Source organism: Rhododendron vialii, chromosome 13a (genome assembly GCF_030253575.1).
Source record: "Rhododendron vialii isolate Sample 1 chromosome 13a, ASM3025357v1".
Classification (NCBI taxonomy): domain Eukaryota; kingdom Viridiplantae; phylum Streptophyta; class Magnoliopsida; order Ericales; family Ericaceae; genus Rhododendron; species Rhododendron vialii.
Window position 1 is genome coordinate 7,006,933 of NC_080569.1, and position 24,644 is coordinate 7,031,576.

The 24,644-nt window shown below is 39.2% G+C and overlaps 2 protein-coding genes across 2 annotated transcripts; one reads left to right on the plus strand and one right to left on the minus strand.

Moving 5' to 3' along the window:
- Positions 1–2,019: 2,019 nt before the first annotated feature.
- Positions 2,020–5,324, plus strand: LOC131314261 (laccase-13-like). Its single transcript, XM_058342787.1, has 6 exons — positions 2,020–2,265; positions 2,341–2,492; positions 3,017–3,261; positions 3,357–3,485; positions 3,644–4,600; positions 4,695–5,324. Exons 1-6 carry the CDS (start codon positions 2,149–2,151, stop codon positions 4,823–4,825), a joined length of 1,731 nt encoding a protein of 576 aa, XP_058198770.1. The 5' UTR covers positions 2,020–2,148; the 3' UTR covers positions 4,826–5,324.
- Positions 5,325–5,657: 333 nt separating this feature from the next.
- On the minus strand, positions 5,658–10,913 carry LOC131314260 (cation/H(+) antiporter 24). Its single transcript, XM_058342786.1, has 4 exons — positions 10,447–10,913; positions 9,620–10,153; positions 8,439–8,897; positions 5,658–7,208 (listed from the first exon to the last, which is right to left on the minus strand). Exons 1-4 carry the CDS (start codon positions 10,678–10,680, stop codon positions 6,033–6,035), a joined length of 2,403 nt encoding a protein of 800 aa, XP_058198769.1. The 5' UTR covers positions 10,681–10,913; the 3' UTR covers positions 5,658–6,032.
- Positions 10,914–24,644: the final 13,731 nt, after the last annotated feature.

The window sequence follows — 24,644 nt, forward strand, 5'->3', positions numbered from 1 at the left end:
TTAGAGCAGGAGAATAAAAAAGAATGATTAAATAATTCTTTGGAATTTGAAGGGGCACTTTCGTAAAAGCAAGTGGTGTAGTGGAGGGTAATTAAGTCATGACATGAAAGATACACCTTGAGTTTTGGAAGGAAAAAAAAGGTTTTGACATTATTAGCACCTAACTTAATTACCCAGGATAAATGCGATCCCGTGAAAGCCATACGAATTTATGACAGTGTCTTAGGACATACAAACCCTTAGTTTTCGGTGATATCACAAAGTGCCCTCCAACAATTCTAAGTCCATCTCAAGTACTATCAACTCTTTCGGGATGAGTTCATTCTGGTTTATTCCCTGTCTGGTTTTCCAGATCCGGAGGGTTGAGGTGGTAGGCGAATAAAGACTTGGGTTTGGTTCTTTGGGTTGGTTCACTTTGTTGTCAAGAATCAGCAGAGCGGTGGGTTTCAATCACCAGCCGCCGTGATTGCGGGGTTGGATTCTTAGCTTATTACAGCGTTCCTTTCTGGTCTTCGAGTCCGAAGCCTACCGTGACAGCGGGGGCTCCCCTCGGAGTTTTCTCCAATGGTATTATTGGAGATTTTCAAAGTAAAATTGGATTTTAATTTGGAATTTTTGGAAAGGTACTGAGTGAGGTTTTTGTGAAAGGTTACTACACCTTTTCACATGGGTTGTGACTTTATATAATTGGTTGTAACACCCATTAAATTAGGGTGTGTTCGTTTGGGAAAGGATGTGAAACATGAGGGTGCCTCCAAGAGACATGACCCTTCTAAATTAAATGTTTCACATAAAGGTTCCTACCAAGATGCATGTTTCCTTCTAATTAAATGTCTATTAAATGTCTTTATTAGACATGACCTTTCCTAACTAGTGTCTTTAAAAGACATGACTATTCTAATGTGTGTTTCTTCTAAAGACACAACATTTTACATTATGGTACCTATAAGTCTATAAATAGGCCATTGGCTAAGTCATTCGATACATCGGAAATTCTATACTGAATTACTCTCTTTCTCTTTACACATTTTCTTGCTTGAATGGCAAACCGATATTCTATTATCTCACAAAATAGAGTATCAGTTCTTGGTTCTTTTACATTCGTTTAGCGGATATTCTATCTGTCTTCGTTTGTGCAAACGCAAACAGAAAGAACCTAGAGTTCGGATTCAATTTATCTTGAAGGCGGATTTGTTGTAACCTGGTGCACATCTTCCGGTGGGAGCAAGTACTGCTTTTAGGAAAGCGTTCTCCAACGTGACTCGAATGGTTTCTTTCGTTTTCAGATTTTGAAGAGACGATCCCATCACTTTCATCATTTTGAAGACTGGATTTCCAATAGTTTGGTTTGAGGACTCATTTGTATCCTCAGTCGATGGGGCTTAGTTTCCTTGTCTAATTTCCATAGGCGCTTGTTACAATTCCTCTGATGTGGACTTCTGCCATCTCGAGGCGACTTAGTGTCTGGTAACCTAATTTCACTTATGCCGGCCTTTGGTCTGTCTGTCTCGGCAGTAACGTGAAGAGAGCTTTATGCTCTCATGTAGGACTTAGAGATTAGTTTACCTATTTGTTTTTATTGTTTATATCCTTAGTTTTTTCGGATTGGCCTTGGCTCGTTTTCCTCATCTCTGTATTTGGATGGAAATTTTGTAGATGCCTGGCTTTTATCAAATGAAGTTATTTGCTTCGGATAAAAAATAATAAATGGATGGTGTGATTGGTTGTATTAATCGAGGTGCACATAAGCTAGCCCGAACACCTAAGTTAAAAAAATACAATTCCAAGCCCATGAAGAGTAGCACTTGCTTGTCGTGTGAGATAGTGTGTAGGCAGAAAGGGAGGTAATCTGTACCCCCTAACAATTGTGTATCCTTTTTCGCTGACTCTTCCTTTGTTTAGCATTGACAGAGCCGGTGGGTGCACCAAATCTTGTTTATGGTTGGACTGAGTTCCCTAACATTTGTGTATCTCCCTCTTGACTCATAACCTAACCAAAAATAATACCCATATACTCTCTTTTCCAAATTTTACTAAAACAGAGCCCTTATTCCTTCCTAACTGCTTCATAAATGGCAGCACCATCAGAAAGTCTAACCAGCAACCATGACTAAAAGATACTGTAGCAGGTTGAGGAGATAGAAAGAAATGGAAGCTCACAATGTGTGTGTTAATCCACGGTGCAATAGCCTATTCCTCATCCTCCTTGCATTCGCTTCGATTACTTCTTTCGCCAATGCGGAAATTCACTTCCACGAGTTTGTTGTATGTCTCCTTCTTTCTTATTTAGCTCTACGGTGATTTCGAGTCGAATACTGACACGCCCCTGTACTCAAACAGGTTCAAGCGACACAAGTGAAGAGGTTATGCAGAACCCATGAAATTATTACAGTGAATGGCCAATATCCAGGACCAACACTTGAAGTACGAGACGGCGATTCTCTTGTTATCAAAGTTACGAACAGCGCGCGTTACAATGTCACCATCCACTGGTAATCACATTTTTTCGATAGCTGATAGCTTTTGCATGAAGTATGTATAATCGTGCAAAATGGTACATTATTATTATTATTTTTTGATCCTCTGCAATATGGTACATGGAATCTACTAAATGTAAGTACTCTGTGTCGGACACTCTACGCATGTATGACACCCTTCCCCAATTTAAACTCCTGGATCCCCCGTTTTTATGATATCCGATGAGAAGTAAAACAAACATATCTAACCTTCACGTGGATGCATGGGAAAACGAAATTTCAATTTTTTTTCCTCCAGTAATTCAGTTAATTTCAAGTACATTTCTGAACAACTTACAGAATATTATCCCTGTATATAATGCAATATGCACTAGATATAACTGATCAGGTCATGTAAGTATGCATACCAATTTTTTGGACCCACAATTCAATATCATAAAATTTTGAGTCCCTGCATGCAGTTTTCCAAACTGAATTAGACAATTGATACGGACCCTTTTACTATCTGCCTGTGTGTATTGCAACTTTAATTTCACCAGGCACGGAGTACGACAGAGAGGAACGCCTTGGGCAGATGGCCCCGAGTACGTGACCCAGTGTCCGATCCAACCGGGAGGCACCTACACATATCGTTTCACCATTCAAAATCAGGACGGAACACTCTGGTGGCATGCTCATAGCAAATGGCTTAGAGCTACTGTTTTTGGAGCACTAATCATCTATCCCAAGTTGGGTACCTCATACCCTTTCCCGACGCCGAAGCTGGAGATCCCCATTCTCCTGGGTAAATATGACCCTTTCCTCCCTCCCACTTTCAATACCCAAAGTCTAATTAACAAAAGATGTTCTTACAACACTCTCGGCGCCAATGAATAACAGGTGAATGGTGGAACAAGGACCCCATTGATGTTCTAAGACAGGCAACTTTCACAGGTGCAGGTCCAGCTGTTTCCGATGCGTACACCATAAATGGTCAACCTGGTGATCTATACAGATGTTCCAGCCAAGGTTTGCACTATTCTTGCCTAGTCCTAACACCACTAAATCATAGCTTTTGTATTTGGATTCTCTGTAAGGTTAAGTGGCTGAGGTTGGGAGGTGGTACTTCAGTTTCATCGAATCTCAACAGCTTCAAGCAGCTGACATATATCTACATCGCAATGCAGATACTGTGAAATTTTTTGTGGAATCTGGTGATATAGTTCATCTTAGAATAATTAATGCCGCTCTCAATCAACAACTCTTCTTCATGGTAGCCAACCACATACTCACCGTAGTTGGTGCTGATGCCGCCTACACCAAACCTTTCACAACCAGAACCCTCATGCTGGGACCTGGCCAGACAACCAATGTCCTCCTCACCGCCGATCAGACCCCCGGACGCTACTACATGGCAGCACGTGCCTATGCCAGTGCCCAAAATGTACCGTTTGACAACACCACCGCCACTGCAGTCCTTGAGTATATATCCACCCCTTGCAAACCCAACCAAGGGTTTCCTTCAATGCCAATGTTACCACTATTACCGGCCTACAATGATACAGCCACTGTGACTGCATTCCTAGCCAAGTTTAGGAGTCCTGCTACTTCTAATGTGAAAGTGCCCGCAGGGATTGACGAAAACCTATTTTTCACAGTGGGGCTAGGGCTTGTCAACTGCAACCCTGGTCCTCAATGTCAAGGGCCAAATAATACCCGTTTTGCCGCTAGTATGAACAATGTGTCTTTTGTATTCCCAACACAAGCTTCCTTGCTCCAAGCCTACTACCAAGGTATACCTGGGGTCTTCACGACAGACTTCCCAGCTGTTCCACCGATTGCGTTTGACTATACGGGCAATGTTAGTCGTGCATTGTGGCAACCTATATTTGGGACAAAGCTCTACAAAGTTAAATATGGTGCGAAAGTACAAATCGTGCTTCAAGATACAGCTATCTCCTCAACAGAGGCCCACCCCGTCCATCTTCATGGATACCAGTTCTATATTGTTGGACAAGGCTTTGGTAACTTTGACCCAACACAAGATACTGCCAATTTCAACCTCATTGATCCGCCAAACAGAAATACCGTTGTCGTTCCTGTTGGTGGGTGGGCAGCCATCCGATTTTTGGCTGATAATCCAGGTAATATATTATAGCCAACATGGTAATTCTCATATATTCGAGTGGTTGTAATTTGTAAATTGACTGGTATAGTTATTACCTGGTCTTAAAACAGGAGTTTGGCTGATGCACTGTCATATAGATGCTCATCTCACTTGGGGTTTCGCCATGGCATTTATAGTCGAGAACGGAGAAGGGGAATTGCAGTCCTTTGAACCTCCTCCAGAAGATCTTCCTCAATGCTAAGATCATCACCAGAAAACAACCAATGGCAACAGAGATGCAGTTTTCAACTAGTCCTAATGTGATTCCTGGATTCGATATCTTGGCCTTTTTCTAACCCAGAGCTTAACTTAGCTTGATTTTAAAGCAGAAGTCTAGCAGGCCTGGCTCAAATGCTAAATATTTCAATCCAGGAATGAGTTGGAATCCAAATTAGTAAGTAGTCAAATCTGTTTTAACCTGGCATTCTGCTACCGTAAGCTCAACTAAGGGGGTGGTTGGGAGTTAATTATTGCTTCGATTTTTTATTGACAGAGCTCAATAGAAAAAAAAGATTTATATAGCTGACCCCAATTGATTGAAACTTAAGACTCGGTTTGGTATCGTAGATTATAGATATTTTTGTTATGATGAGATTTTGTAAAAGTGTCTTTGGATAAATGTGCATAATTGACTTTGTGGAAGCGTTTGTGAGCAGAAGAAAACCATAATCCAAAAAGTTGCTCTGGAGGTGATTTTTACTCGTCGCATATTGTCAGCATTGCTAGTTATATAGTTACTTAGTTTTTTGAACCCCGCCAAGTGAATGGGAGTACACAGTGCCCACCACACCCCTTGCTACTCATAGCATATTGCAGAAAATTAATAGCAAGCGGAAGAGAGTCAAATCACAGATCAAAGACTTCTTGAGATTCCTGATTGTCAGGTGACTATCACTGCGTTAAATCCTTTGAATATTAAGATTTTTGTAGACTTGGCTGTTCGATAAGTGATTTTTCCGTTTCCAGCTAATTGTTGTAAGTACTCTTTAGCTTCAGTAATTCAACTTTCTTTGGCTCAAAAAGACATTGAGATACTTAACAAAACTTTAAAAATTCAAGTAACAGAGCATACCAAAAAAATGTACTACCTAGTATTTTTTAACAACATCGTACATGTAACTCGGTTCAAGCATTCCTTGTTCACTTGAACACCGGTTTCATTGCTAAATTTCTCAACTAAAATGCTACTCTCATGATCAGCAACAAAACGACTTTGCTATCTACCGTTTTTTGACTAAGCAAATTCTACCTCTATTCTATTGAGGGAGAGACGGGAGGGGTTGGTGAGATTGGAACTCCCGGATCGACCTAGTGGATGGAGGAGCTCCAAGGAGAGCGAGCTCAACGAAGCTGTGCCTCTACATCCGCTATCTACCCTTTTGTTAGTAGGTATAATACGTACATCTCTCCTAATACGAACAGCTTGAAAACCATCGTAGTAAACCTCGTGAGGCAGGCTCTTGCCCTCTCAAAACCTGCTGTTGCACCACTAATACAGAAGCTCTACTCCCTACATCTGTAGACGCAATAAAATCTCCAATGACTCCAAGTTCATTGTTCTGGCTCCAATTCGATAACCCTTGTAACAAAACTGGATTAATCCCATTTTTCCTCCCAACAATCCAGAGGTCATAATAATCCTTACCCATCGCCCGGATCGCAGCGACAGTCTCCTCGCCGTTTTGCACCACCACCTCCCTGTAAACCACCCGCTTGTTTCCCTCGTTCTTCACCCAGAACCAAGTCACCAGACCGTCATCGAGTTTCTTCTCCATCTCGTCGTCCCCTTCGTTGTTGTGAGAAAGGAACCGGATGGCAGTGAGGGACACGTCCACGTTCCCTGCCATCCGGTCCGCAAAGGCAATGGCCTCCCTGGCGTCGGCCCCGCCCAAGAAAAGCACGGCGAAACGGTGCGTTATCCGTCTCATGGCGGAGTTGACGATTTTGTTGTCCCTAAAAGGACCATTGTCTACCAAAACTCCAACAGAGCACGGCGCGTGCGCCAGGACACAGCAATTTACGGATCTGAGCAGTATTTGCGGGCTCGCCGCCTCTGTTCTCGTCTCTGGGTACTCTTTATTGTAAGGCAAGATAATAAGAGCGGCTTTCTTCGTCACAGCCAGGTCGCATATGTCCTGGTACATGGTCCTCGTGGGGGACACGGTCGTGAACATGTTGAACTTAACGTAGTCCCCTTGTGATTCCTGAAAGAGCTTGAGAGCATTGTGGATCGAGTTGAAGCCGGAGTACTGCTCGAACCCCTGGGCCTGCTGCTCGTGGTCGACGAAGACCGGGGCGGCCCTGCCGACGAGCTCGATGAGGCGGAGGGCATACACCGCGAACGGGCTGCTCGCCGACGGGTTGGAGACCTGGAGAAGGTTGAGGAATCCGGTCACACTTTCTTGGTCGTGGATGCAGGCAACTATGTGGAGTTCTGTGTTTGGAGGGGTGTACTGAATGGCCCTCCTCTTGTTAACCTTGTACGGCCTTGTCGGATCGTACAGTATGCTGATCAAAGGTGTGGCTATGGCTGTCAAGACTGTTGTCGAAATTATCAGCATTGTGAAAGATGGGACCTGTATAATCTGTGCTGGCGTGCACATTTCAAACAACTATAGGAGTTAGTATTTCAATTTTGGCAAAAAAGATTTTATTTTTTCTCCGGTAAACAACAATGCAGATAAGAAAAACTTAAAGAGTTGTTGCCTAATTTTCTCTACTTTTTTTGGTCTTGAATTCTATTCCCCTCGGGGCAATGTTTAAACAGTGGTAGCGGCCGGAGTATCGAATGATATGTAGTAAGAATTGAGTGTAACGATCGTAAATTTTTTAAAATTTATTTTTAGTGCCAGAGTAACCACAGCGGTCTTGTAGCAGACAAAAAATCTAATACAAAGAGATAGGTAGCGGAAACCGATCGATATGGGTGTGAATTTTGGCTAACATCAGTATAATAGGGTGTAGCGCTATCATATAGGTTTGAAAAACCACTACTGATCAGCGGCCGATTTTTAAATCCATGCAATACTGGCCACTTCACCTTGATGATCCAAGAAGATAGTCTTCCCTGACATGAAAAATCATTCATGCGAAATTTCACCGGATATCCACGATTAATGCAAATTTTCTTAAAAAATTATAAACACCCATTTTATATGAAGATACTTAATGTCTATATTTGATTAGATGATTTACCATGAAAAAAATATTTGGTTAGATGACTACTAATATCCAATCAATATATTTGCTTCACATAATTTATTTATCGATCAATAGACTCAGCTCATTAAAATAAACGATATATATATATATATATATATATCAGTCCGGATCAAGTCTACACCCTTACGGTCCGCTCCCATCCGCACCTCCCATTTGAAACAGAAAAAAACTGCTCAGATCAAGCCCTTTCCGGTCTTTTTTTTTTGCTGAATTCTCGCGGGTACCCTTAAAATCACGTTCTGATCACATTGAACGGTTCGGATTATCGAAATTCAATCGGAAAATGTGAGAAATGGGGAGGTGTGGACCGGAGCTGACCTGATCCTGACTATATATATATATATATATATATATATATATATATATATATATATATATATATATATCAAGTATGTTTCTAAGTATGAATCCTATTATCCCACGTACCTTTTCTGGCTCCGTCCCTAACTACGAATTTAGCCCCAAAGTGCGAATCCTTTTATCCCATCTTTCTGGCTGCGCCCCCTTACGGGGTAGCATGAACTATGTGTCATTTTCCTTTCCCCTCATGAATTATGTATTATATGAAGAGTGAAAGTATTCTCACATCATACCTGTAGATCCATCCAGTGCATGAATATCAAAATCTCGACCTGCCCTCTCAAGCTCATCACAAGGCTCAGGGCCAAACCATCTCGAACCGTCATTTCGAAAAACAAAGCCACCACCAGGACCGTAACAACTTTCGTGAAATAAGCTGCCAAGATCATAAGAAACAGCGGCACCACACTCGACCACTGCCCGACCATCGACGACACGTCCGTGTACATCCCCACGAACGCGTACGAGAACGGCATGAAGACATCCGTCACCAGCGTATCCGCCCCTTCCACAAGGGCCGCCCCCAGCGGCGGCCCAGCCGGCACCGCCAGGCCCAGCCACAATGGCGCGTTCGCCACCGCAAGTCCGCTCACATCGCTCAAGAATGCCATCACCATCACCGCTAGAAAAATCCACACCACATAACCTGGGTCCACTGGTTTCCTCTCCGGTGTCGATTTCACGATCCATACCTGTTGGTGGGAGACATGCAATTACGCAAAAAAAAGAGATAATAATAAAGCAAGTACTGAATTTAACTCTTAGATAAACGTATTACAAGCATACGCGGTCAGTTTCACAAACTCACTGGGTGATCGTGTAAGGATGCTATAAAGAGGTTGGCTGCAAATTTATAACTAGTAAAAGTGCAAAAAATAACTTCAATGGGCTGGCTAAATTTCTTTCACTACTCCTATATCCGAAAATTTAGCTAGTCTTTCGGAGTGACTACTCACTCAATAACTCATAGTAATTCCTTACCAATAAATCTTTCTTTTTTTTTTATGTCACAGTTTGTAGATCAGCGGGATTAGGGGAAGTTTATGAGTTAGTGGGTTAGTTCACAGGGGTCTATAGACTGTCCATAGACCTGAACTCCGCCTGCACCTCCCATGGGGCTCAAACTCACGCCTCCACTAAGGGAAGCAGAGCAAATGCCAATTGAGTTGCGCTCAACTTGGCTACCAATAAATCATTTGCCTATTTGCAAATTTCAATAAATCTATAAACACTCCTACCGATCACTCTCTGATCACTCATTTCTCACATATGTGTGAGGGCTATTAATTGTGGAGCCAACACATATATGGTCGGGGAGTGATGGTAAGAGTGCACATAGCAGCAACATTGTTAACTTTTAGCAATTTCATTGGAAATGCTCTAATTCTACGAGTTCACAAAATACAAAAAATACCATCGCTTTCCAAAAGCCGCCGATAACTGCCGCTATTCCGATGAATGAAATGAGAACCCACAAGGCGTCGATCGTTTCCAACCTCGCCGCCTCGAATATGACCATGCAAACGACTCCGATGCAGTCGCTCACCATTACCGATGACATTGCCAGTTTTCCGACCTCGGAGCTTAGGAGATTGAGCTCTTTGATTACCTGGTACAGAACGGGGAACGTGGTTACGGCAAAAGCAGAGGCGATTCCTTCCATGACAGGAACCCTATTGAGTTCCTTGTCGAGTGTCTTTCGAGTCGCGATCATGATAGATAGGACGGTTAGGAAGGGAACCAGCACGCCGATTAGGCCTATGGACAGTTGTTTCTTTCCGGTTTTCGCGATTGCCGTGATGTCCATCTTCACGCCGGATAGGAAGAGGAAGTAGACGAATCCGATCAACCCTATGTTCTTGAAAACATACGAAGTGTTGTCTGGAAACACATTCTTAGCAAATGCCCTGTTGCGGCCGAGCACAGAGGGTCCAATTATTATGCCTCCCTTGGAAAAATTAAAAAAATCACAAGCAGCATTAGACACATATATATGTTCAGATACTCAGGATAGAGATGCGGCCACGGACATCTCTGACGATGAAATAATGGTTCTGTATATCAATATCTGTATCCGTGTAAATTAAGGAATTCGAATAATGCAAGAGAGAGAGAGAGAGAGAGAGAGAGAGAGAGAGAGAGAGAGAGAATGGTTCTGTATATCAATATCTGTATCCGTGTAAATTAAGGAATCCGAATAATGCAAGAGAGAGAGAGAGAGAGAGAGAGAGAGGAGCGTACGAGGATTTTGGAGACGATGTGGGGTTGTTTGAGGGGTTTGAGGAGGAAATGGATGGAACGGATGAAGAAGATGACTAAGATGGCATCTAGTAATAAAAGAGGGAAGGAGAAATCCAAAGGGTTTTCGCTGTAGAAGATGCCGCGGGGATGAGTGCCGTGGGAATGTCGACATACGTACAGCGCTTGGTCTGCCGTCTGGGAGCCTCCGACGCTGATCATTTTCGCCATGGCCATGGAGGATTGAGCACTGGAGTTGTTGGTTCATTTGGATTATGGAAATGGGCGAAACCCTAACCATGCAAAAATGAGCACCACACAGGTTGGGGGAACGGACATGCGGTAAAGGAGGGGACGCAGAGAGGTTCTCTCAGTGTCTTGTTTTGTGGTTGAGCATTTAGTTGGGGAGTTTAAATTCACAGGTGGAAATCTTGGATTTTCCACCCTTGTCTGTTGTGAGCCAAACCGTGTAATTTTTGTGACAATCTGAACCATTCTTCTAGGGCTTGCACAATATTATATTTATATATAAAATCAGTTTGATTGGATATCAATAGATATATCAAAAATTAAATTTTGATTTATAAAATAGATGGTCATAAACAATTTAACTTCAAAATCTATGACCGTACATTCTGTAAATCAAAATTTAAATTTTGATGTAACTATTGAGATCTGACTAAGCTAATTGTTTATATGGATCTGTAACTCTTATAAAATAAACGGTTCATATTACAATAAAAAAAAACTAATCAGGCCCATAGACGGTGGTAGAAACCGTGGGGTTTCCAGTTTTGGCGGATAGAATTTAATCCCGTTTTTGTTTTTTTGAACGGCGAAAAAGGGATATTATATTTAAAAAGAAATCAAGTTCTAATAATTGACAATAAATCAATCCGAACAACGCCCAACAGGGCCACCCCCAAAAGGACTTGACGAAACCAAAACCCCAAAAAAACACCCCCACACACCTACAAACAAAGACACCCCCACCACCCACTCAGAACAAGACACCCCACTCACCCAAAAACTAAGACACACCCCACCAAGGCTCTAGTACCCCAAGAAGCAAAACCACCCCAGATTATGAGGCATGGAGAATGCTTCGTGTTGGTCCAAAAGCAACCCAAGAGGGGGGGTAAATTGGATATCTCAATTATAACGCGGAATTAAAAAAACTAATTGCAAGATAAAAATAAAGCAAGCTAAATTGCCCCAAGTAAGATTCAAAGATTATCAAATTATGCAAGCAATATAAATATGCAAAGCGAAAAATTAAAGAGAGTAGGGAAGAGAGAATCGAACACAAGGATTTATAGTGGTTCGGTCCGCAACTTCACAGCTTAGTCCACTCCCCAAGTGTCCAACTTGGGATTTGCTGCACTATCTCCAATAGTTACAATCTTCTAGTTTCGCGGGTGCTAGACAACCTTTACAACGAGCAATTATCCCCAATTGTTCCGACTAATTTTGACTCCGGTGCTAGTCACACCTAACCCAACTAGTTTTGACTCCTGTGCTAGTAACACCTAACCCTCAAGTAATTTTCTCTCCAAAACTACTCACAAAAAGGAATTCTCTCAAGAATACAAATAAGGGTGTACAATCCCTTTTACAAATAAGGCTCAAGAACAACACTCAAACTATGAAAATATTCAAGATGTAGTAATGGAGTTGAGTGCACAGATTATTTGGAGCAAGCTCACCGCAGGAATACTGTCTTCAATAATTCTCTCTAACAATCTTCTTCTCGTTGATCCCTTCATAAGCATGTAGAAGATTATCGATCAATTAGCCGTTAATCACAAGAGGCTCCCTCATCCTTTCCTTTCTTGTTTGCTTCCATTTTCCTTCACAAATTGTCTTGAAGCAAAATGAATCTTTCCATAGTTAAATAGAGCCGTTGGAAAGAATAAAATCATGCAACCAATAATTCTATCCTTTTGAATCAATCTCTAGCCAATTTAGGTAGAAGAAGATTTGTTCTTAATCTTCCTCCTTTCAATTTATCTTAGCTATTGAAGATAGTGATTTGGTGTAGCAATGTTTCCGGTGTACTTTAATCAAATCCTACAAAATAAACATAAATTCAAATGAGTACCAAATATCACAATATTAATTATATTTCAATTCCAATATATTTTGTTATCATCAAAATCAATAAGGTATTCTATAGAAACCTTTAGGCTAACATCGTAACCCAAATTTCAGCAAACAAGACTAAGAAAGCGACTTGCAATGAAATAGAAAGCTAGGCCTGCCCTGTCACTTTGTTAGCTCTGTCCAAGTCTTCAGCTACCATATCTGCAAGTTTGCTTATGACTTCATCCTCCTCACCATCATACCCCAATCCCATGATCTTGTAGCAAGTTCAATTTGCTTGTGCTTTGTCCAAAATTATTTTGCTTCTGTTAATAACTCCAAATTACTTATGCTTCGCAACCCCGTTGTTGAGACGGTTGTATAATTGGCCTGCTCTATGGCTCTTCTCTACCGGACCGTATGTTAGTGTGAGTTCCATCATAAAGCATGAATAACAAGGAACCACTCACACATAACATTGTTTGGAACACTTCTTTTTCTTTCTTCCTGACTTCTCACATTTGTAGAGTGGAATTAATTTCTCCCACCAAATACAGAGGGGTTGATGGGGGATACTGTTGAAGCACGGTGCCCTCTATCCTCCACCTATGAAAATCTTGTGTGTGTATATATATATATATATATATATATATATATATATATATATATATAAACACACACACACATACATATATACAGGGTGCTTCAGCTAAGGTCGCCCTTATATCACAAAAATGGGACGTCACATAGCTGCCGTTGGATTGTGTTTTGAATGGTCCGGATTTGCGGACGCAAACAGATTATCTGTAAATCCGGACTATTAAAAACACAATCCAACGGCAGCTGAGCGATGTCTGCATTTTTTCAATCTAAGGGCGACCTTAGCTGAAGCGCGGTGTGTATACGTATAGACACACAAACACATACTGCCCTTCTACTAAGGACGCCTTTAGAGTGGAAAAATGCGAACTTTTGATCTCAGCTGTTGGATTGTGTCTTGAATAATCCAGATTCACGGACAATCTGTTCGCGCAAATAGATATTTGTTCACATGAATAGATTGTCCGTGACTCCAGATCATTAAAAACACAATCCAACGGCTAAAATCAAAAGTCCGTATTTTCCATCTCTAAAGGCATCCTTAGTAGAAGCGGTATGGTGGGTTAAACAGTGAAGATCATGAGAAGGCCGGTGCAGATATATAATTGATATTGTTACTGGTAATTAGTGGTAAGTTGTTCTTTTGTCCGGCCCCATATCAACACCACAAACACATTGCACCCTAAACACAAGACACCATTCTTCTCTCTCTTCCTCTTTTTTCTCCTCTCTCGTAATACCCCAGCAAACAGGCCCTAAAAGAAATGCAGTATCAAATTCCTCAACACTTGCCTCAAAGTCCAGAAGCACATCCGAAACAGAAATAAATGTCCGAATACTCATACAAATGTACGTGTGTGAGCCCCACACATTTACGTGAGTACGTATTTGTGCGTTTGGCATGAATTTTGGATGTGGTTGTAGACTTGTTGTCTCGCCCGCCATGATCACTTATAGAATGCATCCCCGCCGCGGCACGTAGTGGCCAACCAGATGCATGTCCCACATGATGTTGCATGTGGATAAGCTCATATTGCCTTGACAATACTGGAGTATTGTTTATCCCCAAGTCACTGTTATGCACCATCTCTCTCAGAAACATAGGAAACCCTAAGCTAGAAATCTTTTTTACTCGTGTGCACGACAGAATGAAACTATCAAACTTAAAAAAAATTAAAGCCTATTAAACTAACATTACTTTTGCATATTTACATTATGATCATCGCCACTCTAGCTAATAGAGGTATAAAAAAGAAAGGTCTGTGTGCTAGTTTGTGTACAGCCTATCATGTTGCCGATAAAAAATAAAAAAAAAGAGTTAATGACCAGGTAAATCTCTAATAGCCTCAACTAAATTTTTTACTACTTTGTAGCAGTGAGGGTCAAATTGGTTTGAAATTGCAACTCGCTGTAATGGTCCTGCTCTATTAACCCCTTAAAATTTACTTATGCTTTAGCTCAATTAACCCCTCGGAATTTACTTCAAGAAAGCTCATATGAGAGTTTTTTTTTTTTTTTTTTAATGAACAGTTATATAAGAGTCATCTATGATGATAACATTTTGAGTATCATATTTTGATATCAGCTCATCTGTTTTTAATATATTAATTAGTGCAATTTTGATAGTTGAGATCCGCTTATCAACTATACCATTAGGTACTTATTTTTCATCTACCATGTGGACTTATGCACAACGTTATACCATAAGCATGGGGTTGGTCTAGTGACTTTGGATTGAGACTTAGGGAGTTACTCCCTCCTAAAGTTTTAGATTTAGCAACTCCTGAAGCCATCTCACCTCCACACGTAAGAATTTTAAATGATGGTGGAAGGGACTATAGGATTAGTAAAGTGTACATAAGTTGGCTCAGAACATCTTGCGTTATCAAAAAAAATGTAATACCATGTGTACAAAAACACACACACGCTCTTAGAATGGATTAAAATCATCTTGATCTTTATTTTTCAGCATAGTCATCACGGGTGTTTGGCCAACTTACACACCTTGACTAATTTTCCTATTCGGTCAAACAAAAATCATCCACGCCAAGACTAGAAAATTTTAAAAAATAAAATATACATTCTTACTGCTTAGCCTCAAGAGTTAAATCCTTCCCTATTGTATAGGAAGCACACCACTAAGCACTTACGGTTGAAATCATCTTGATCTTAAATACTATTAATAACAATGAAGGTACAACTCGCTTGTTGGGCGAAAAAGGTTTTAGGTGGATAAGAGATGAATATGTTATAAGGGGGTAAATTAAAGAGGGGGATTAAGTTATATGTAGTTTTAGTAGTAGTTGACATGGGTGGATAAGAGTGGATACTGTAATAAATTACTTGGTTGGCCTCGTTAAATTATTGCATTGAGGATACAAAATGGTTTGAGGGTAATTTGGTATTTATTTTGAGAGATGATCAAGGATGCTCATGCTATTCTAAATAGAACAAATTCTACTTTGCATCACATATTTCGGGAGGCAAATCAATGCGCCGATCACTTAGCTATAGTTGGAGCCGAACAACACGAAGACCTGGTGGTGTTAATGGATCAGCAGGTATACGCGAAGGTATACACGATAATCAATGTCTTAAACCACACCCAAATACATACTCATTCACAAAAACCTTGTAGTGTGTGGGAGGCCATTTGGGTTTCATGGGTGAGTATATGTGTTTTGGCCCTTTTAGGTATGCAAATTTGGGTGGCATTGTTGAGTGGATTAATGCACACTAGAGGGAGTCAATTACCTTTTGATTTTGTTATTATTTAATTTTTTTTTCACGTTTGTTAATTTTATGCCTAATCCTTATGTATTATTGGTTCGTAATTGAAAAAGTAAACATTATGACTTTTACTTAAATATTTTTAAAAAATTCAGAAAAAATTAAAAAATCAACTTTTTTGGCTAGTCAAAACACCCCTAAATGGTAAGAATAAAGAGACGAAGACATGACGGTGGGCTGTCCTATAGGACTGTAGGACGGCTGATTTGGCTGTCTATTTCGACAAGGGACGTCTCAAATTTTAATCCGAACAATGAACAGCTCGAATTAATTGAAAATTTAAGTCATCGACATTAAAATGAACGGTCAAATCAGTTGTCCTACAGCCTCTGCACTCTGCAGTGCGGATTGAGCCGCAGGATTTCCAAATTCAAAACAAGGACCAGTTTATAAAAAGAAAAAGACGTGAATCAGGGAAGATGGGGAAGTAGTCAACATCCATCCAACCAACCACAGTCATTAACCTCAGAACATTATTCAAAAGCCTGCACAAACAAAGTCAAGTCAAAAAAGCGTAAGGCTACTCTGCTATGCTACTGCACCATTAATTCAATCCGAGTGTTGCTATTGGTACAGTAGGAAAAATGCACCGACGGCCACAGGACGGCCGTCTCCGGCCACCGGACGGCCAATCCGAGCCGTCCAAAAATTTTAAAAAATAAAATCGAGTGGGCTTACGCAAGAATGAATGGCATTCGAGATATGTAGGGTACTTAATTCAAACACTCTTTTTTCGTGTATATCCCTACTGTACCGTCGATACCAATAAGATTTCTAATTCAATCCATCCATTGTCACTAAACTACTAGTAGGACTACTCCCATCTCCTGGAAAACAAGACAAACTGTTCACCATCAATGCTTTGTGAAAACAAGAACACCAATTCACCATTAATGCTTTGTGAAAACAAGAAGGGTTTTGCTAACTACACGAGATCCCCAGTCCGAACCCTTCCGAACAGGGCCCTGTCCGATCCTTTCTCGGTTGTTGATCTCTCAAATCAACGGCTGAGATGGGTCGAACATTTTTTGCTTCAAAACGATGTCGTTTTGAGCAAGAAGTGTTCGGCCCATCTCAGCCGTTGATTTACGAGATCAACGGCTGAAAAAGGATGGGACATGCGCCTGTCCAGATGGGGTTGAACAGGGGATCCGATCTCTTTACTAACCTCAGCCTTCCAAACACACCTACTGGGCATTGGAGAATGCACACTTACTGGTAATGAACTTTACACAGACATCATCGCACTTTAGGTTAGCATTTTCCGAAGGGAAGATTTTCACTCTCTTTTTATCTACTTGGATTTACTATTTTGTCATTTATTCAATATATTTTTTCACACATTCAAAAATAATATTGTAAATTTATGTGAATAAAAATAAAAAAAGAAGTATGAGTGGCTAAAAGATGAGTTTGAAAATCATTTTCTTTTTCCAAACACGAAATAGAAAAGAGCATTAATGAACCCAACCAAGTTTGGGAAAAATTGCTCAATGCCCTCCGAGCACCGTAATGTGATATATTAGGTTTCTTTTCTATTACACATCGTAGTAGAATTCATATACTTTATCTTGGATTTCACCACATGGCGATGCCTTAGGGCACTTAGTAATTGCTCCAAGTTTGGACCAAGTCACTTGTACCAAAAAAACTATGTGCATTTCTATTCCGGTGCAATTTGCCTTTCCATTTGTCCAATTTTGTTGCTGAAATTGTACGAGAATAGAGATACTTGCATTTTTTCAATACAAAATATTTGACCTCATCCAAGCTCATTACTTACCCATACTTTCACAAGTAAATGTGAGACTCACAATAATATCTACAGGTTCTCGCCATTACTTATCCAAGAATAGACGTAAACTGCCTATAAAAAAAAAAAAAAGAATAGATGTAAACTTGAACGTGTGTCTAACAATTCCCAAAAGAAAAGAAAAAAACACCACTCTCTTTCATCTCCGATTATTTGCCCTTATTCTTACATTAATTTGTGCCATATTTTAAAATAAAAAATTTTGCAATTTTCGTTTTTGTTTTTCACACTAATGTAAATGTGCCAGAACTTTTTAAAAAATTATGCACAAAAAAATAGTTCAATTTTTTGTCTAAAAAATAACGCAAGTTTTCAAAATAGTACAAACAATATTACGGAATTGGGAGGGGGATTAGCAAATATCCTCTAAAAATCCCCATCTTTCTATCACTGCCAAATAAAGAGAGGGTTTTCCTTCATTTTTTCCGGTCCAGTAACGAAAACATATGGTTGCAAATTAATAGTAATTAATACGATATAGTACAAAAATAAGCTATAATACTAATATATATGGACACGATTGCTCGATGGGACGAAATTAAGCTAAAATGAAATAACAAAACCAGGAAAGTTAAAGGAAATAATACAAGAGATCAAACTTAAAAACCAGATAAACATGAGAATTAAGGCTCGATCATGGCAAAATGAAGCTAAGAAGAAGGGCGCACGCGCGAAATAAATTAAACCAAGAACATGGGGAAAAAAACCTCATGATCATATGTGTTGGCATAACCCTCGTCCTGAAATCAAGGCACTCCCTCGATTTGGCCTGAAAAAAACAAAAAATTTGAAGGGAACGGATCCTCTTTAGTCCAAGTTTTGGACTCGGGAAAACAGACCAAATTTAGACGGTAATCCATCGTTCGAATCTGCCGAAAGTCTCTTCGCGTGAAGAATTCAATTCTTTTCAATGAAAAGTCTCTGAGCAGATCCAAACTATTGATTACGATATTGAACGGATCAGCATGCGACTGTCGCTCCTTCAGTTCAAAACATGATAAGCTTCCAAATATAAACCAGAGCAACGTGAGAAGGCCATGATTTTGGCCTGAAAAGTCAGATTATGCCACAAAAAAGGGAATGGATTTTCACTCTAATTAGGTTAACTAATTACTTAGGGTATAATAGTACTACTAATATAGAGCCCTAACCAAACCAAGAACCAGAGAGTAAGGCGCGAAGCACTAATCGAAGCAGCCTCTTGATTTTGCTGATCGAAAAGATAAAAATTAAGGCAAGAGAGATAAACACGTCACATGGAGTATCATAAACGCTAGATATGGAGTAGTACATAGTTTTACATACCCAGATGAGAAAAAGGTCCTTTAATTTTGGGGGGTTGAAAGTTGAAACTGCAGCGAGCTAGCCAGATAGATAGCAAGAAAGAACCCGTGAAACTCAGGATAGATAGCGCCACACAAAAGTCATGACCATCACCAGCCCCCCTGACAACCACCACCGGCGGCGGCTACAACCACATGCCGGCCACCACCAGTAAGATATAGTATAAATTCATGGCGCTATCCCTCCTGAGCTTTACAGATCCTCCTTTACTGTATATATATGCACTTTTGACCTCGGGTTGATGAGCTGAGCTGAGCAGATCAGCTACCAAAATAAAATAAATGAATATATGATCACATGGTGGGGTGGGGAAAGGAAGGGAAGCGGTAGGAGTGTATTTATAGAAGTAAGGGGATCACGACCTCTCTTTTTAGACCATTGATGTGCTTAGATTCCTGGACGAAGTAAAATGGGTTTTTCTTTTTTCTTTTTTCTTTTTTCCAGACGGTATACATCGTCAGTGGGGGTTAGTAGAGATTAGAGGTCTCGTTTGATAACATGGTTGAGATTCATAAGGAAATGAGATTAGAATTGAGATTGGTAATGAGAAGAGATTGATAAGAAGAAGGGATTGGCAAGGAGATGAGATTGGTGATGAGTATGTTTATTTGAGATAGAATTAGATGATGGAATTATTAATATCATGTTTATTTCACATGGGATATGATTGGATTAATAGTATACATTTTTTTTTTTGCCCTTCACATAGGATATGATTGGTAAGGAGATGAGATTAGTGAAGGTTATTTTCGTATTTGTGCATTGGCAAAGAGGGGATTAGATTGTTAATACCAAGTCCCCCAAGGTATTAATAATACCCCCTAATGAGGGGATTCACATGCCCATATGACTAATAGTCCACACCTCTTTTTGGTTACCAAACAAGTAAGTTATTGTTAAACCCATGGGATTGGTAGTCCAATCCCAAGGCCTAGTATAGTTATCAAACGGGGCCAGAGAGTTTTAGTCATGTTGTTTCCATCCGAGCTGTCTGTGCTTGATATCTAACAGACGGTTTATATTTTATCTCATTCGAACAAATCTCGGCCTTCCACCGAGATGAAATCCTAGTTGTCCGTTGCCGAGTACGAACGGCTCGAATGTAGACTGTTAGATTTTTTGAAAGATTCCAACCTAAAACCAATTAGTAATAAGTGGAGTAGCCTCTAGAATATATTAACTAAACTTAAGTGGCTTAAATGAATAATATGGGACAAGTCTAACATAGACAACACGCATGTTGTCCCTTACGGACAACAAGAACTCCGGGTTCCTCCAATGGGGGTTTGCTTTGTGGAGGAAGGTTTTTCCTTTCTTCTTCTTGGTTTTTTTTTTGTTGTTGTTGTCCTCACTCTATTTAGGCTAAGCAACTTCGCATACCATACTAGTAATTATGTACCTTCATATGCATTAAAGTGCATCTCCAATTTAATAACCCTTGTTAACTTTTTCCCAATTTAAGTATTACCGCAAAATGATTTTTATTTTATTCGCCTATTTATCTTTTCGGGCAAAAGGTACCAGGCTTTTTGCTTAGCCACAGTTGCACAAGAAAGATTATAAAAAAAAACAAAACAAAACAAAAACCCCGTAGAACTAGTAAGTGAGATGGGTGATAATTATTTGGTGCTTTTACTTTGAGTATTATATTAATATGACTTCTTTTAAATTTATCATTGGTTGTCCTTCCCCATCCCAACATCACTTGTGCAATTGTCATACTTTAGGAGCCCAGTATTCTTCTAAATAATGATAATAAGTTAATCTTGTCAAAAAAAAATGATAATAAGTTAATAATCTAACCGTGAGTCGTTAATATGCACATGGATCCGGTGGTTCTGACCCAATGCCGCTCATAGCTAGTCATGTGCTTGTGTTAGTTGAATGTTTCAAAAGAATAATGATTAATAATACAAGGAATATTGTTTAATTTGATCTCACATAAAATCAGTCTAAATCATGCATATGGTATGTTTATGAAATCGTATCATTTTTCCATTGGCAAGATGATGAAGAAAAATAACTAAAATTGTATGTGCTTCTTTTACTCCTTATCACCTTTTATGGTAAGGGAAATGATATTCCCACTTTAGTTTTTTCTAAATTAAACTTCAAAATCCCTACACTATTTTTATCTTTGAGAATCACACGTCTGTTTTCGAAAATAAGAAAAGAAAGAAAATACTTTCAAATAGCTAGCAATACTAGTGATAAATTTTGCCTTATCAAAATCGAAAAGTATTTATATGTCAATACTCAATAACATTGCCTAACACTTCCAAGTTCAAATAAAGGAGAATATTAGTTTAAACATAGACAGACAAACTGTGTACTCAACATCGCACTTTTATTATAGGTTCAGTTCATGCAAGACTTTTTTTTTTCCTAATTTTAATTGGATCTCTTGCTAGCTAGTAGCCTAGTATATGATGTGATAAAATTGTCTTAGGAATTAGTGGAAATGTGCATAAGTAGTTGATGGATACCCTAGATATGAGTGTGTGTGTGTGAGAGAGAGAGAGAGAGAGAGGCGGCTAGCAGTGTGACATCGTAAAATGATGACCCCCAAAACCTGTAACGGGACCAGATCGAGCATGCATCTCAGATTCTCAATTCAGCACGAATTTTTTTTTTAGTAAAGAAAATCATTTGCGAAATTCACGAGGACATGCATGCATCTTCACGAATTATGCCACTAATCATTTACAAAGATAATGCCAATGTAGGGAGTGAAGGAAGCAGTATGAAAGGGTGTTATATATAAGTAGATTCCCAAGATAATTAATTAGGAATAAAAGACATTAAAGAAACCTATCATGTGGAGTATCTTTTTCTCTTTCTGATAATTGAGTACAAGACGGCCTAGCTCCATTTAAAATCGCAGCAAAGTTTCGTATGGACTATCCAATATTACAAGAGTTGATATATAGCTCGATTGGCCTCAAGACCATTTTTTATTTTTTATTTGGAAATTTTACTTGATTTTCATATTATTACCCCTGTGGAACACATACTATCTCTAAGTTGGGAAATAAAAACTCTTTTTTTCTTCTTCTTTTGTTGGTGTCTGGTGTTTTAGTGTGGTCACTAGGAATTGGCAAATAAAAATGTGTTGGATTAACTGCTGTAAAACAAGAACAGATTACCTTGAAATTCTGCTATTGAAATACATAATACCAAATTGTAGAACGACGTCTGGGTTGAGTCGCGGACTAGGTTGTTTTCTTTAAGACGTTTCGTGGCTCTGCCCAGATTGTGCAAGCAGTTCGTCAGTGCCCCGCCGTCCCCAGGATAAATCAGCCCAGAATTCATCACTTCTGGTCGGCCTTCTTTGCACAGAAGAAAACCGAAACAAAACACACAATCGACCTATTGCTCGAACTCAGAAAACATTTTAGGGGTGGAAGAGAGAGTTGTTTTTTTTTTTTTTGGTTTTTTAAATCAAATTGCTTTGTAGCAAAACGCGGGCTTTACCATAGTACGTGCACGAGGCTCAAATCCCAGATTTGCACCCCCCCTGCGCGCGAATAATTTGTGACGCTCATCCGATTAATTGGTTTCTGAATCAGTTTTTCAAATTGCCGCTCATTTTTCTGAGCGCGCAAGACCTCTCATTGGGTCCTCATTCACAAACCCACTTGTGTGCAAAGTCATTTAAAGTAGATAGAAGTTTTGTGACTAGGCAATGTGAGACTAGAGAAAAACACAATATTTTACAAATACACACCAAAGTTCCAACAAAATGTATTTTAGGTGTTTCAATATAGTTTGTGTATTATAGTTTTGAGGTATGCTAAAATATGTGTGCCAAGTTTGGCCGTATTGATACCAGACATTATTTAGGTCCAATCTTCATAAGTACAACTTCCAGGCTTATGAAGTAAATTCCCTTTTTTTTTTTTTTTCCCTTCGAGGTGTTTTGGAATAAAAAGAAGCAACTTGACTTCTACTTCTTCTTCTTCTTTTTTTTTTATTCAAAAAAATTTGCATTTGTTAGATTTGCGTAACACTTTTGTAGATTATTTATTTGTTTCTGCAGGATAAATCGGAAAAGTAGAAAGTTATCGAAACTCATAATTTTATGAATAAAGACAAAATAAGTCAAAAAATCATATTTTCTTTCTTGTTTTTGTTTTTATTCAAAATGTTATGAATTTCTATTAAATTTTTTTACTTCTCCAATTTTCCTCATTGAGACGAATTAATAATTCATAAAAGTTAGATGCAAAATTAACAACAAATTTATTTTAAATAAAAACAAAAAATAAGCCAAGTAGGTATTAGATTGAGCTAATTATCTAACTTTTCATTACCCGAAAATTTGAATGAAAATTTAGATGATTGGATCGAGCACTTATAGGTATTAGATTGAGCTAATTTTCTACCGGGACTCTTGAAAAAATATTTTACATTTAATGAACGGCTCGAATCATTTGTGTGGAACCCGTGGTGGGCCCCACCACAAAATCTGTGCACAATCTGTGCACAGATTTCTGTACCAATAGCATGGCTTGGAATCTTATGGGTGTTTCGGTAATAAAAAAATTTGTAGATTTTTATTCGAAAATCCTATTGGTACCGATGGTACCGTAGGGAAAATACACCGACAGCCACCAGACGGCCGATCCGAGCCGTCCAAAAATTTTAAAAAATAAAACCGAGTGGGCCTTAGCAAGAATCAATGGCATCCGAGGTGTGTAGGGTACTTGATCCGAGCATCCATTTTTCGTGTATATACACGTATATACATATATAAACGAAAAAGGGGTGCTCAAATCAAGTATCCTACACACCTCGGATGCTATTGATTCTCAATATGCCCAATCAGTTTTGTTTTTTAAAATTTTTGGACGGCTCGGATCAGCCGTCTAGTAGCCGGAGATGGCCTTCCGGTGACCGTCGGTGCATTTTCTCTACGGTACCATCGGTACCAATAGAAGTACTCTTTCAGTCGCCTTTGACTATGGTCATTGGTGTCCTTCTGTACGTGTCTCGGAAATAAAGTAAATTTGTGTCAGCGGAAAAAGTGCTCCTCCGATTACCAATCGAGCCACACCAAGAGAGAGAGAGAGAGAGACATCGAGGGAAAATTATCCAGTGATATTGATTGTTGGGCATGCATGCCCTACTTCCTCACCACGTGATGCTTTTTCCCACGAAATAAGGAAATGAATCGGCTTTGTTGGGTTAAAGGTTTAGGTTTAGTTTTACTATTAGGCTTCATTTCAGAACGTAAAATAAGTACTTATTTTTTAAGAAGACAATTTCAAGTTTAAAAATAATATATTTACGCAAATAATTTTCCTACCCATATGGATCTTATTTAATAGATCTCATCAAGATCTTTAATACGATGCCAAAAAAATTAAAAAAATATTTTTCATTTACATTATTTTTGAGTTTGAAAATGTAAAATAACCTGCTTATTTTTTAAGAATGTTTTTAGAATGGGGCCTTAGTTTTGTTTTCAATCATTATCCTATTTCTTTCTACAATCATTATCTTATTTTTTCAATTATTAATTTCTCATCTCTCTCCAATCATTACCCATAGATTCAATCATTACTCTATT

What these genes read in the sequence shown, in the direction of transcription:
- LOC131314261 (XM_058342787.1), top strand. Translation starts at nt 2,149, where the DNA reads ATGGAAGCTCACAATGTGTGTGTTAATCCACGGTGCAATAGCCTATTC. An exon ending in TTCACTTCCACGAGTTTGTT is followed by an intron (nt 2,266 to 2,340) that starts GTATGTCTCCTT and finishes GTACTCAAACAG; the next exon opens with GTTCAAGCGACACAAGTGAA. An exon ending in TACAATGTCACCATCCACTG is followed by an intron (nt 2,493 to 3,016) that starts GTAATCACATTT and finishes TAATTTCACCAG; the next exon opens with GCACGGAGTACGACAGAGAG.
- LOC131314260 (XM_058342786.1), bottom strand. Translation starts at nt 10,680, where the DNA reads ATGGCCATGGCGAAAATGATCAGCGTCGGAGGCTCCCAGACGGCAGAC. An exon ending in GCGGCTTTTGGAAAGCGATG is followed by an intron (nt 8,898 to 9,619) that starts GTATTTTTTGTA and finishes TCCCACCAACAG; the next exon opens with GTATGGATCGTGAAATCGAC. An exon ending in TGCACTGGATGGATCTACAG is followed by an intron (nt 7,209 to 8,438) that starts GTATGATGTGAG and finishes ACGCCAGCACAG; the next exon opens with ATTATACAGGTCCCATCTTT.